The sequence below is a fragment of the Lepidochelys kempii genome, chromosome 3, assembly GCF_965140285.1.
Source record: "Lepidochelys kempii isolate rLepKem1 chromosome 3, rLepKem1.hap1, whole genome shotgun sequence".
Classification (NCBI taxonomy): domain Eukaryota; kingdom Metazoa; phylum Chordata; order Testudines; family Cheloniidae; genus Lepidochelys; species Lepidochelys kempii.
The window spans coordinates 55,916,323-55,931,895 of NC_136382.1; the positions used below are offsets into that span (position 1 = coordinate 55,916,323).

At 37.8% G+C, this 15,573-nt stretch overlaps 1 protein-coding gene across 5 annotated transcripts in view; it reads left to right on the top strand.

Annotated features, from left to right (window-relative positions):
- The window catches only part of ADGRB3 (adhesion G protein-coupled receptor B3), a 621,597-nt gene that overhangs the window by 590,284 nt on the left and 15,740 nt on the right, over positions 1–15,573 (top strand). For all 5 annotated transcript variants that reach the window (XM_073336359.2, XM_073336357.2, XM_073336356.2 and 2 more), the window contains 3 exons: positions 2,422–2,517; positions 4,533–4,572; positions 6,667–7,310. In XM_073336359.2, the coding sequence (XP_073192460.1) occupies positions 2,422–2,517; positions 4,533–4,572; positions 6,667–7,310 (780 nt within the window). The remainder of the gene's footprint in view (positions 1–2,421; positions 2,518–4,532; positions 4,573–6,666; positions 7,311–15,573) is intronic.

A 15,573-nucleotide genomic window follows, 5' to 3' on the forward strand; every position in this document is an offset into this window, starting at 1 on the left:
AATCTAAACCTCCCCCACTGCAACTTGAGACCATTACTCCTCGTTCTGTCATCTGCTACCATTGAGAACAGTCTAGAGCCATCCTCTTTGGAACCCCCTTTCAGGTAGTTGAAAGCAGCTATCAAATCCCCCCTCATTCTTCTCTTCTGCAGGCTAAACAATCCCAGCTCCCTCAGCCTCTCCTCATAACTCATGTGTTCCAGACCCCTAATCATTTTTGTTGTCCTTCACTGGACTCTCTCCAATTTATCCACATCCTTCTTGAAGTGTGGGGCCCAAAACTGGACACAGTACACCAGATGAGGCCTCACCAATGTCGAATAGAGGGGAACGATCACGTCCCTCGATCTGCTCGCTATGCCCCTACTTATACATCCCAAAATGCCATTGGCCTTCTTGGCAACAAGGGCACACTGCTGACTCATATCCAGCTTCTCGTCCACTGTCACCCCTAGGTCCTTTTCCGCAGAACTGCTGCCTAGCCATTCGGTCCCTAGTCTGTAGCTGTGCATTGGGTTCTTCCGTCCTAAGTGCAGGACTCTGCACTTATCCTTATTGAACCTCATCAGATTTCTTTTGGCCCAATCCTCCAATTTGTCTAGGTCCTTCTGTATCCTATCCCTCCCCTCCAGCATATCTACCACTCCTCCCAGTTTAGTATCATCCGCAAATTTGCTGAGAGTGCAATCCACACCATCCTCCAGATCATTTATGAAGATATTGAACAAAACCGGCCCCAGGACCGACCCTTGGGGCACTCCACTCGATACCGGCTGCCAACTAGACATGGAGCCATTGATCACTACCCGTTGAGCCCGACAATCTAGCCAGCTTTCTACCCACCTTATAGTGCATTCATCCAGCCCATACTTCCTTAACTTGCTGACAAGAATACTGTGGGAGACCGTGTCAAAAGCTTTGCTCAAGTCAAGAAACAGAAGAAAGAAAGATAATGCTTTCTAATTATAAAGATAAGGCAAAGTTTTCCATCTGCTTTCTTTTTTTCCCTGCTGGGAAAGCCTATCCAAGCTCTCAAAGAATTTGTAGCATAAAATAATGGCATTCAGAAAGCAAGGCCTTAGGCTCAGCTTCAGTTGATTAATTTAGCCTCGTTTACTATTTACAAAATGTCCATGAGCAGCTTATGATTTTCTCTGATTTGATTATTCTAAATCAATCACAGAATAATTTCTACAGATACTGAATGGTCTGTAGACTGCTCACAAGAAGTTCATTGAGAGTGTTTGATATTCTGCAAAGAAATGGTGTTGGTTAGTTTTGATGGGCCACAGATCACATGGCCAAATTTCTGTATCCAGGTTGGAAGATGGTAACTCTTAGAATCAGATTTCCAATATGAATACTAACATTTATTAAATGTAAATTTGTGAATACAAACATTCCTCCCAATAAACTGGTTTTCTAGAATGTGTGGGGCAAGTGAATACAAAGGACACCTAAGCAAAACTGAAGGAAATTTGGTTCTTAATTCAAAGAAATATTCTCGTGTGTTTCCAAGGCCACACTTATAAATATCTTTTCCCATTGCAAGAATTTTCTTGCTGCCTCCATTTTTAATCTCTGATATGTGCAGCCAAATGTACTCACACTAGACTGCCAATGAGCAGGAACTGCTTTACCCCTTTGGACGCTACTTGCTATTTATGCATCTCTTTCCTTAGAAATTGTTCTCTGGTAATATATCTACTTAAACATATGATCCTGGTCAAATTTCCTATAAGTTCTATACATCAAACCTTCTGAAGTAGTAACTCTTGAAATATAGTCATGTTTTGGACAGAATAATACTCATTAATGAGTGGTGACAATTTATATCTAAGTTCTACAGAAGAGATAAATAATAAAATCTTACACCTTTGTCCAATACAAAGCAAGCTACTTTCCTACTCGAGTTCACACTTAATAAGTTTTGTCCACTGTGAAAGGTTTTACTGGTGCAAGAGGTTTAAGAAATATTCCCTATACTTAAAACTAGAGAATACAATGTGAGCCACCTTTGAAAGCCCTTACATTTCTCAGGCATACAATACATTTTATTTTGCTATGGGAATAAAGTACTTTTTATAAACCTACCTTCTGACCTGCTGCTGCAGTCAAACTGAGTGAGAGGGCAGAGCCAAACACTGCCACTGAAGACAGTTTGGGTCCGAGTAACCCCTCATCACTGACTGCTAATTAATTATGTTCCTTGACAAATTTAATTCTGGGTCTGGCAGATTTGCAGACTTTTGTACCAGCACTAGAGTATAGCAAGAGTGTGAAATGGCAGAGATAAAAAATGTGCATTTACTAGCTGTGATGTATCTGGTATCCTAAAGTAAAACTAACTTTACAGTTAAGTTTTGTCTATAGCTGTATTAAAAATGTCAGAAGACACAGTGCATGTTATTGTTTTCACAGGTTCAAGATGCATTTAGATGTCGATTAAGAAACTGCCAAGATCCAATCAATGCAGATTCTTCAAGCTCTTTTCCTAATGGACATGCTCAGATCATGGTGAGTTTTTATTTTATCCTGGACTTCTAATTCAGTGTCCCTAGCCAAAATAAAAAGATGACTATACATTACTATACATGTCAAGTGTGTGTACATGAAATATTAATATGGTTCTTAAGTACAAGTCTGACTTCAGCTCCTGAAATTTCTTAGAAAAGTTCAGCTTGTTGGTTCAGTGGTCTGTTGAATAGCACTATTATGTGCTGAATCTCTGAATACCAAGGTTCAAGAGCAGCCAAGACTCTGCCTTTGTGGGCAGCTGGGACTACAGTGTTGTGTAGATGATGTTTTCAGTCTCAAGGATGAGTGGTCAAGTGTGAAACATACTATATATTCTGAATTTCTGTACCCGCTAGTGTCTGCTTGCAGAGCAGTGTTGCAGTCTGGGGGACTTAAGAGCCTTCCCACCTCCCCAGCTTCAAAGCAAATGCATCTGTTATTTCTATTGAGGAGAAAGTGGTGGGCATTCTACAGGGGAAAGAACTGGCTAGAGTTAAGGAGTCAATGAAAGTTAGGGTTGCCCGTTTTGGTTGGACGTATTCCTGGAGATTTCATCATATGGCATATCTTTAATTAAAGATTAATCTTTAATGACTCCAGGACAAGCCTAATATTTGCTAATATCCTTAGGTGCAGTTTAGTAGCCAAATACTTAGCCCATTGATTTCAATGGGAACAGGATCAGGCCCTAGATGATGCAAGGATCTCTTAGCAAATGCCCTTGAAAGAGCTGTTTGAGCAGAGGAAAACCAATGTTGAGATGTCAGGAAAAAGGATAAAATGACCCTTTCTGAAAAAAGAGAAAATTTGCTGCTTTTATTAGATACATGTAAATAAAGTGTGAGGAAACCATGAAAGCAAAATTGAAATGCATTTAGGCTCTATATCAAGTTAAATAGTATTTATTTCACTGTGACGGAGTGACCACAGATTCTTTTCAGAGTAACAGCCACGTTAGTCTGTATTCGGAAAAAGAGAAGGAGTACTTGTGGCACCTTAGAGACTAACCAATTTATTTGAGCATGAGCTTTCGTGAGCTACAGCTCACTTCATCGGATGCATACTGTGGAAACTGCAGAAGACATTATATACACAGAGACCATGAAACAATACCTCCTCCCACCCCACTCTCCTGCTGGTAATAGCTTATCTAAAGTGATCATCAAGTTGGGCCATTTCCAGCACCCAACTTGATGATCACTTTAGATAAGCTATTACCAGCAGGAGAGTGGGGTGGGAGGAGGTATTGTTTCATGGTCTCTGTGTATATAATGTCTTCTGCAGTTTCCACAGTATGCATCCGATGAAGTGAGCTGTAGCTCACGAAAGCTCATGCTCAAATAAATTGGTTAGTCTCTAAGGTGCCACAAGTACTCCTTTTCTTTTCACAGATTCTTCAATATTAAAACTCCATTCTAAATCCTGGCAGAATCTTTACCACACTTTGAAATGAATAATAGCTACTTTCACGGTTGGGGGCAGAAGGGGCTGCTGAACTTACTCTGGTTGCATTAGAAGCAGAGATATACAGAATGCTATATAACAAATACCAAATTTAATAAGAATGTTTCAGATAAAGTGAACTAATCTGATTAAGGTTATTAATGGTAATGTGTGTTGCAGGCTATTTTCTGTACTCCTGTTTATACAACGACTGTGAAAAGCTTTGTTGACAATAACCCTTCTATGATATGTAGAAGTTATTCTTCTATGTAAATATAAAATTACATACTGTATCATCTTATTAAAATTACATATTATATTTCCATCTATTTTATTTTATTTTTTTGTGGTCAGGCAGCATACTTTGAAAACAACCCAGTTATACTTTAGGAAAAATTGTATTACTCTGCTGTTGTAAAACAATAAACTCCACCTTCCCAGCAACAAGAAACCACTTTTAAGAGACTGTGATTCTGTAAGTAGGACATTTTGGAAGCACTGGTTGGCAAAAGGTATTGTGGTTTGGTTTTCATTTAATAATGGTTGTCTTGTTTCATTGTTTCTTGTTACAGACAGATTTTGAAAAAGATGTGGACATTGCTTGTCGGTCAGGTAAGGATACCAGAACAGTATGTAGTCAATCCAAAAAAAAAAAAAAATGAAGAAGATTTGTACTAGTGTCACTGTGAAGTAAAAGAAAGAAACAGAAAAAGTATGAGGTTTTACCTGGTTACAGAAAAATATCTTTTCTATTTTCTTTCATTGTCAGAAAACATGGATAAATGTAGTTCATTATCAAAGAAAATTGTGTAAGAGTCTCTTAACAGAATTCAAGTAGTGGATAAGTATCCCACAAGAATTTTTATATCTTAGAAAACAAGTGGATTTGGCAATAAAATCAACTTCACACATACAAGAATTTTCTTCACCCCAGTAAACATGCAAATTTGAAATAGCCATACAGCTAGCAAAGCACATTTTTGGTTAGATATAGGGCATTTGAAAATATGCATATAATATATAGTAGCGAAAACAATCAGGGGCTGACTTTTCTCTGGATCTAACTAACTAAAGTTTACTGTAGTTTAAGCAGCACAGGAATAAAAAAATAAAAATATATTTTAATTTCACATTATAGGTACACATTTTTATTCTGTTTTAGTACTCTGTACTTTATTGGCTCCGTTGCTGTCTGCTTCTGCTACTTAAAAATACTTGTCTTCAGCAACTTACTCAGCCAACGTAGTTTAAATAAAACATGATGAAAAATTAAAGGTCTTTATAATCCATTGGGAATTTTAAGATTTAGAGTCTCTCCATGCATTTTGTCACAATAGAGTAATAGTCCTTCCTTATTAACTAATGTTCATTACTGCTGATGTGTTTTGAAAGAGGTAAGGCAATGGAATTTAAAAACAAATACATTCCTCCTACCTTCCTAATGGAAGGATCAGTTTAGACTTAATCCATGAAGCTGCACACTTTATCAGCTTTGTAGTACAGAAAGTCATGTCAAGGACACACTTAAAGAAAGATACTTTTAATGCACACATGAGTGGACTTCACCATGTAAAATTAAGTGATTTAAATTCAATTTCCTATAATGAAATATTTAGTAAAAGGGTGACTGGGTGAGTTGGCATGACATGTGTGGTTAGAAACAATCTAATAACCACTTGCATTTAAAAATAAGTTTTTACTTTTTTTTTTTTCCGTTTTTGCTAAGTAATGTTATTGGGTAGTTGAAATGCCCCAATTTCTCACTTACATTTCCTTGCTTTAGGCAAATAATTCTTGAAAAATTAGAGACAATCATGTATGATTTAACATAGGGGGCTGCGTTGGTGAGCTGACTACTACTGTATATCAGTGTACTGATACACACTGTAATATTAGAGCCACCATGAACTTCAGGACACAGGAAAGGGAGTAAATGCATTTATGGGTATTTCTGTACTTCTTATTGTCTAACTCACAAAATCTTAATTTCGCTGCACATGCTAGCACTATTGTGTTAGCTGGAGATACCTTCACTGAAAGTGGTGAATGACTATTTTATTAGCCATGCTGATATAAATCGATAGACTCTTCAAGTGCACCAAAACATAAATAGGCTTCTTTGCCTAGTTTGATCGTATGCTGCATGTATTCAGAGATGAATTTAATACAAGGGAGTTACAAAATTCAGCAGAAAAGAACATTTAGGAGTAAAGTCGGGGAAGACATGTACACAGTTAAGGAGATCATTAGGATGGATTGACAAAAAGATCTAGCCGCACAATCTGTCTGATATTTTCCAAGAGGTTACACAGAGTCGATAAGGGCTGTGCAGATGTCAGAGTGTACTCGGGGTTTTTGGAAGCCCTTAATCAAGTTTCACATGGCAGGTTTCTGCTTAAGCTGTAGGTTACCTAAGACCTATCACAGAATGTAGAAATAGATAAAGGGCTGTTTTTAATTTATATAAATGATCTAGGCTTAGGTAGAGATCCAGGTCAGTTATACAATGTAGATTAAAAGAAACTGATTAAATAAAAGCTCATTCAAACTAACGTTTATGAAATAAAACAAAGTTATTAAATGGATAGAAAAAGATATAAGGAAATACACTAGTGAAAGGAACATAGGTAAACAAAACCATGACAACGTAAAATAAGCAGCAGCAAACAACTCCTTGTTATGAGAATCCTGTTCTGTAATTCACAGTTCTACATAAGGATATTGGACCATGCAGAGCAGCTACAATAACAGGAACACTTTCTAGAATTTCACTCAATGATGACGAAGAAGAGAAAGGAGCAAACCCTGAAGGTATGAGCTATTCCACATTGCCCGGAAGCATCATTTCTAAAGTCATCATTCAGCAGCCCACAGGCCTCCACATGCCTATGAGCATGAGTGAGCTGGCCAATCAGTGTTTGAAAAAAGACAACAGTGAGTTGCGGCGGACTGTGTATTTATGCACTGATGATAACTTGAGAGGTGCAGACATGGACATAGTCAATCCTCAAGAACGGATGATGGAAAGTGACTATATTGTCATGCCCAGAGGTTCAGTAAACACCCAGCAATCATTGAAAGATGAGAGCAAATTGAATATAGGCATGGATACCTTGCCTCATGAAAGGCTGTTGCACTATAAAGTTAATCCGGAATTCAACATGAATCCCTCTGTAATGGACCAATTCAATATCAATTTAGATCAGCATCTTCCCACCCAGGAACATATGCAGAATTTGGCCTTTGAGCCCCGCACAGCAGTAAAGAACTTCATAGCCTCCGAGTTGGATGACAATGCAGGATTAGCAAGAAGCGAAACTGGATCCACAATATCAATGAGTTCTTTAGAGGTCAGTGATGCTTAAGCAAATTACATGTTCTGTTGTTCTAATTATATGGCAATATAATAAGTCATGGCTCCTTGACTACAGCCAGTGTTTATGTTTGAGGGGTGCAGCTAATGTCTTAATTAAGATTAAATTACTGTTTGGAATCATGCTTTGCTTATTCTATTCCCATAAAACAATACTGACAATGTTTAGAATTGGAATAAAAATCAAAGTAAAGTTTTAGAGCCTTAAGGATGGGATGATACAATCTTGGAGCTTCAAAATTCCACCTGCCTTGCCGCGTATTTCCTTACCTGCAGGATGAATTCTATTAAATAACTCTGAGTTCCAGTGAAAAAGAAAAACCCATTCCTACAGGATAACATTATAATCACTGAACTTACTTGCACCCTCAAACAATGTTCATTATTCATTATTTATTTGCTTCATTAAATGTGCATAATTCTTTACCAGCAGTTAAGGACAATGGGTTTGATTCTACGCTAGTGTAAATCAGAGTAATTCTCCTAAGTAGCACTGCATGAAGTGACCAAATTTTCATGTTTGTGCCAACATGTGTAGAATTTGCATGTGCAGCAGGTGCAGGTATCTTTCTTGCACACTTAGCTCAGATGTCATTCTGACTATAAAATTGTTCTGGAAATCATTACTGGAATCTGTCTCGAGGATTTAAACATTAGAGAAAATTGCATGTGAAAACCATTTGCTTATTTATTTAATACCTAAGGATCAAATACTTCAGTTCTTAAAAAGTCTTTACTTTTGCAAACCAGTATCAGTGAGGTCAGTAGGAGTTTAAATGAGTGTGTTGACTGGAGAATTTGGGCTGGAGATCAGAATTTTGTTTCTATCATCAGGAGCTTTGAAAACAAAATACTTCCCTCCTTATGTTGTGTTCATAATATCCACAACTCTTGCATGAGAAACACAGATTAATTAAATATATTAAAAAGAAAGAAGATGAATTTGGGGCTTGGACGGTAAGCTAAGTATTGGCTACTTTCTGTAAGTTGCATTAACATGTAAATGTATAGGTAATCTTGGGACACATTTTCAAATGGACTTCTTAAAATTGCATTTTGCACACACATCCAGTTGCATGCATACATCAGTTAGTTAGACATTAAGTTACCCGATATGCATGCACAATTCCAGCTTTGGTGGGCCCAGTTCCTGACGCCACATTTGAAAATATCCCTTGAAGTCTATGAGAATGTTGGCTTGCATCTTTAGAATCCAAAATGTTTATTTCATTTATAAAAGCTTTTCACTTCACTTGTAAGATTTGTTACTGACCCTGGGTCTGATTTACCACTCTGCTACACCAGTTTTATGCTTCTGTAACTACACTAAAATCAAGAGTGATGATTCAGGTCATTATAATATATGTATTCTCTCTTACTAGAGCAACCACACAGGATCATTCTGATACATATTTGCAACTTTGTACAGTTGCATTTGCAGTTCAGAGTTCTATATGTGAAAGGAGTTCATGGCCCCTAGCAGGTACCAAGCCAACTGAAAAAATGTGCATATTTATGTGTGTGTGTGTGCTGCACACGCACACACATGCAGCATGTATGGAGTATTAGTAGAGGCAGATTCCTACAAATGCCATTGCTTAGACTTGACGAGATTGTTGAATCTTTACTCATGGAAATACAAATTGAAGTAGAGATTGGGGGGGAGGTCCTTCCTCAAAAATTTTGAAATATCTAGGGCCACTTCCTCCATTTTAGAAGACTGTAAGACGTTTCAAAAGATAGATTCAATGCAAAACTTTGTATCAGGTATTATTGATGCATCTTTCCCTTCAGAGGGGAGAGGGAAAATCTTTCTTTCCTTTCTCTTAGAGAAAGCGTGCAAATAGATGATAGCTAACTGAGAAGCCCTTCTTCTCCCGTCAGGACCTATTGCTTCTCTTCTCCACCCATAGGAAAATCTGGGAGCCCCAGAAGCTTCTTTGCCAGGCATCAGGCTCCTCCTAAGGCTCTCACATCAGGTTCCCCTATCGCTAGCAAGAGAGGAGGGGGATGCCCTAAGTCAGAAAGAGAAGGAGGAGCTCTTCTTCTACATTCAGTGTAGGACAGGGAGTTATGTTCCCCTGCACACCTCCATAATTTAATCCTCAGCATCATGATACTTGCGCTGTAATTACTCTGCAATGTGTACGTTTTTACCATGTCATTCTATAGTAGTCAACATTTAACATGTAAGTGAAGTGCACCTGGGTGATTTCTGATGTGTTAATTCTAAAATTTTAAAATTTAAGGTCAGTATTTATTGAGCACATAATAAAGGGAAGAAAGTTTGTAAAGCAATTAGGGAAATGGTATAACTGGGAAATTATTTAGATATCATAGACCCCATTTTCAGAGGGACTCAAACCAACTTCTGATTTTGTGGGTGAAGTTTTTCACCTCCTGATACTTACACCCATCAAGAATTATGGGTGTAATTGGTACCAGCTGAACATTGTGTCCCAAAACAGCTAGTCTGTATACCTAGTTGTTATTATTTGTTCTCTCAATTTATTGTGGGCACAAGTAGTTGTGGGTATAAAACTGAACCTGCAGAAGTAGGGGACATGTCTGAAAATTTAGGCCTTTAGCTTTAAGTGCTGTCACAAAACAAAACAAAAACAATTCACTTGAAACTCATTTCCATTTTATTTCTGAAAAATCAGAATCTCATACTTCCATTGACCAAGTCTCTTACATCATACATGCACACATGTCCTCACATAAAATATTCCATCACACTTGGAAAATTGAGGGTTTTTCGTGCTAACGCTCTTACAAAGTCTGCTAAATTCCTGATTTTCCTCTATTTATAAATCTCAAAAATGTTCCACAATTACATCAGTGGGCATCTGCTTTATCCATTAGAAAAATTCACTTCCAAAACTGCTTTTATGTGATATTAAGGTTATGAGACCTGTATCATAAAATCCTAACCAGTTCAAAGTTAAGGCTGAGATGTGAGGTCATTAGTATACTCTCTCATACCTGGGCATTGCATTGTATGATGCCTGGAGATGACAGTTTTAGGAGATAGCTGAAATATTCAGGCATGCTGGAATTTCCTAGCTTTTGCCTCTGTGTGTCACAGACCTGTTTCAGTTTTTGTATGTTAGTATTTTTTTCATATGCTTTATTGTATCAAGAAGATCTGCTTCTCTAGTTAGATAGTTCTTTGAAGGTGATATATTTATGTACAAATATTACTCAGGCACACACATACATGTATGAGTTTGCAGATTACCAAGGTGCAATCTAGTGAGATTTTACTCTGTACGCTCCATACAGTATTGGTGTTATTATAGACACAAGCGGGCATACTAGTACACCATGGTGGTTCTTACAGGGAATAATTTAACATCTTGCTTATCTCCTGCACCTTCTTCATATGCGTGGATTAAAGTTGGCAATATTATCTTGGTATTAAAGTGGCTTTCAATGTGCTTCTTCAGTTCAGAGTGTTTTGGTTTTAATGAAGAAAGCACTCTGAATGTCCTCTTTTGGAATGGTTTTTGTTTTGAAAGTGCACACTCACATTGCTGTGCTCATTAAAACTAAATTACTTTGAAGTGAGGCAGTGCATTCCCATCCACTTTGACACAATGGGGACGGGGAGGGGGGGTTGGAAGTCTAAATGCAGAGGAAGAAGCAGATCTATGCAAGGGGCAGAGCACCTGCTCCCCAAAAATGCAGGGAGAACTGGCACGAGCATCTTAGTGGAGCAGGAGTGGCTGGTTCTTTTAGAGGAATACAGAGAAGGAAAGAACACTGTACCTAATTTGTTTTAAATGAAAAGGGGAGAAAGGGATATTTAGAAAGAAAAAGACCAAAAAGGAAAAAGGAGAGTAAGAGTTGTAAAGAAATGAAGGTAGAACATGCAGGAAATTGTATTAACAAGGAAAAAGAGAGACTGTGCTCTGGTAGGCAGGAAGATGACAAAGAAAAGGAACGACTCTAATTTAAAAGAGAATGTGGCAGACAAGGAAGAAACTGTTGTATTCTCTTTTCAATATTCTTCTCTAAATGAGAGGACTTACTGTGGTGCTTTGGCACATAAATGACTGGAATTCAGTTCCCAATCTCTCATTCCCCTGTATTCATTTTTCAGGTCCCAGTCCCTCATTCTCCAATTTGAGATTTCTATGGAGACAGGCACACTGCCATAAGTGGGAAGCACTTGGTTGTATCACTAAAATATCCCTTCTGACACATTAATGAGGGGAAAATATGAGAGAACTGAAAAGATAGTGAAGGAGTTAACAACATAAAGAAAGGGGAAAATAATAAACGGAAAGGCATAAGAGAAGACACAGGAAAGGCAAAGTCAGAGACACCAGAAAGGGAGAGCAGAGTTCAGGGGAGGCTTAAAATGAAAGGGGCAGAAACAGAACACTGAAATCAAAGTTTAAAGAACAAGGTTAAAAACATCTGTGATAACACGAGAGGAGAGAAAGAGAGAGAAGAAATACATCAACAAAACAGTATTTCTTGTCAAGCAGAGACTCAGACAACAGGCAGTTTAGAAGCAATAAGCTAGTCTCAAGTCCTTTTGACCTATGATATGAGAACTGAACAATAATTGGGAATAGAGTGAAAAGAGCATCATGGGAGTTTCTGCTTTAAAATGCACCCAGATTGCATCAGTTTTTCAGGGCCCTCCTCCCCCTTACACAGATTTATCTTTCTTTCCTCCTTCCATTCTCAATCATCTGCCAAAGCGTGCTGCTTGCCAGTTCTGTGACTCTCAGCCTTAATGAAAGCCTAAGCCTATTATAGCTCCTGCTTTATTTGATTTGTTGGATGGATCTTGAGTTCTTCCAGTTCCAAAACTGCCACTACATCATTTTATATAACCTTTATAAAGGTGGAAGTTGAACCAGGCAATGAGAGGGCAGTAATTGAAGGTGTATTGAACTGGAATTCTAGTCAACACCCTGGAGAATAACATGTATTTGAGACAGTCGTTTTACATGTACCTATTTTAGCTGCATGTGATATTTAAGAAAAATACATATTTTCAGTCATTGACGAAATTAAGAAATGCCTATACCTCCCCTAAAAGAGCGCAGCAGCTCCAAAACAGGTGTTTATAGACTATTGAGTAAATGTATATGTAGGAGCTGTTATAAAAGAAGGAGACTTATGCACAGTAGATCAAAATAGCTTTGAACTGAGGCCTTGTGGGTGTTGCAAGTGTATTGTGTGCTAAAATTGCTAGGAGACGTTCAGCACTCAAAAATTCCCACACTTATGTGGTTATGCACTTTTTTCACACAAAATTACTGCCTTATGACTCACCTGTATTAAAGTTCAATAGCCTGTACAACCTTGTATTTGAAGCTAAGCTGTTCTTTTTTCACTAACATGAACACAAATGGGCATTTTAAAAAATCACAACTTCTATTCATGCTGCACTTTTATATCTCCAAAATACCAAAAGAGATTTTTCTTTAATTTTGTAGGGGGAAAAAGCCCTCCCTGGGGCTAAAATGTTGTATGTCACATTTAATCTCAGAGTGAATTATCAACTGATGATAATAAGGATTTATATTAATGGAAACATGGAGATAGCCTTCACTATTATATCCCTGGTTTCAATTATACTTTGCACTGCATAATATATCTTCAGGAGTTTATGTAATTAGTCAGCTAGCAGTATAATGCAAACTAGAATAAGGAGCAAACCGGGAATTCATCTTTTTACACAGATGGAGAGGGATGATATCAGTCATTTAGTCCTGGTGCCAGTGGAGTAGTGCATGTTGGTGCATAGAAATTATCTTTCAGCACTGTTCTATTTTTTCCACCAATGAACAGAGTTCAAAGTTATTCTGGAATTATTCAGAGAAGCTATACACGATTAGTACAAAACACAACTGATTTAAGATGAATTGCTGCTGCAGACTTCCTTTCCACAGAATTTTACTTTGGTTTTAATATAAGGGCTTTTTCCTGCGATGTGGGTTTTATCTCTGAAATCAGACAGTCATAGAAATTAGAGATAGAAAAGACTCACCAGATCACCTCCTGTCAATGCAGGAATAGTTTCTACAGTATATTCCTCCAACACCTTGCCCGACCTAATGTTCAATTACTTAACTGATGAGCATCCCACTGCTTCCTTTAGGAGATCATTCCCTGTTCAAATGAAGTTCACTACTGGGAATGCTTTCTTGATAACCAGTCTAAAGTTGCCTTAATTTCATCCCATTATTCCTGAATTATAACTTCCTAGACATGTTCTTCCCCAAGTAGCCTCTTTCATTATTTGGTATTTATACCCAAATACTTGTAAACTGTGATTATGTATTCCAACTCCACCACCACTGTTTAACCCAGGTACATAAACTTTTTTACCCTTTCCTTTTAAATCACTTTTGCTAGCCTCTGAATGATTTTTGTTGTCCTTTTCTGAATTGTTTCCAATGTATTGACATCTTTCTATTACTGACAGGCCCAGAACTTTATGCAATAGTCTAGGTGCAATATCACCAGAGTTGCATAGAAAGCAACTTACACCTACTTGGGCTGGTATATGCAGCCTTGACTTTTTTTGATGGCATATTGAATTGCAAATTGATACCCAGCTCATTGTTTGCTATCACCCCTGGGCTTTTTTCCTCATTACTGTTTCCCAGCTCTTTTCCTGCCATTGAATAGCTACATGCCTTTGTGTTCAATATTTTAGATTGAATCTGATTTTGTAATTTTTGCACCTCTCTAGGACTTTGTTTTTACTTCTCCATCCTCACTGATATTTGCAATATGTTTGAATTTATATTATCTACATATTTTGCTTCATGTGAAGGTTACCTATTCTTCCAAATCATTAATAAAAGATACTACATAAAGCTGAGGCTAACACTGATCCTGGAAAACCCCTCTGGCTCTCATTGTAAGGTTTATGCTGATTAAACTGATACTCGGTTTTTACTGGTGGATACATGCAACTACACTAAGAAGAGACCCACCATGGACCACCTTCATCGAGCTATGCATTCACTGGCTACCAGAGATTTTTTTTTCCTTAGCCCCATCTCATTAGGCTTTCAACTTCCATTAATTTAATTTGTTGAATGAGCCAGGTGGTTGCCTAGATCTATAGGACCATGAAGGGGCATATACAAGCCCCTCTTCCCTAGCCCTGAGATACCACCCTGGATAATCATCCTTTTAGTTGATTTAAGAAAGAAACTATTTTTGAGGTTGTCAGATTACTTATGGAACCTAAACATGCAAGTAGTCTTGAGGTGGATGGGCAGCTTGTGTTGGTTTTACTGTACCACATCATATAGGAACCAGAGAAAATGGAAGTGGAAGTGGTGGCATTCAGAAATAAAAGCTTCTGAAATAGCATATTAGGGAAAGATCCAATTTCCTTAAGTCAATGTAAAGACTCCTGGTCACTCCAATGTAAATTGGATCAGGCCCTTAAACATATTTGCCAGCTCCAAAATAACCTTAAAATTGTTCAGTGTTGCCAGTGTGATAGCTAATAGGACCTGACCCTCTACCTGTTGATGTCACTGGCAGAACTCCAATGGACTTCAACTCAAAGCACAACTCTGTTGCTCCTCTGACCTGTGACAGCAGATCATGTCTTTAATGACTTTAGGGGATCACCATGTGCAGTCCTGAAAAATATAAAGTAAAAGCACAAAACAAATATTATTTAATGTACAGTTAAAAATAAATGTCCTCCTTCTGGTTCCGTTCTGGTTATACTCCAGAAGAATTTTGTTTGACATACGTGTACAAAATGGCCTACTGAGTCTCCGTGCCAAGGAGATGTGATGTAAAAGCAGAATTGCAACTGTGACATCTATCCAATCAGATTGCAGTAAAGTATGGTGCAGTGTTTTGCTCACATTTAAAGTGAACAGTAGAGTTATGTGGGGGCTTAAACCTAATCACCCATCTCTGCTTATAGGTAATGCCAGAGTACCTGTGCTGCCCATGAGCAGACTTGCAGGCAAAATGGGTTTTAAATATTCCATTTTTCTAAATCACACTTTCTTGCAAATCAGGTCTCTAAACTATATTTGATTTAGCATCTTCGTTCATGCATTTCAGTAAAACCAGGTTTATTACTGCTTTGAGTGTTGAAACTAGTCTAGGGACAAGTACTCTAAAGTTTATCTCATGAATGAGCCTTTTTCCTTTTGTGACCACACAGCCAAACATAACACTAAATATTCTGAGTGTTCGCAAGCCCTGTTTGTGTTTTGGGGGTAAATAAATCT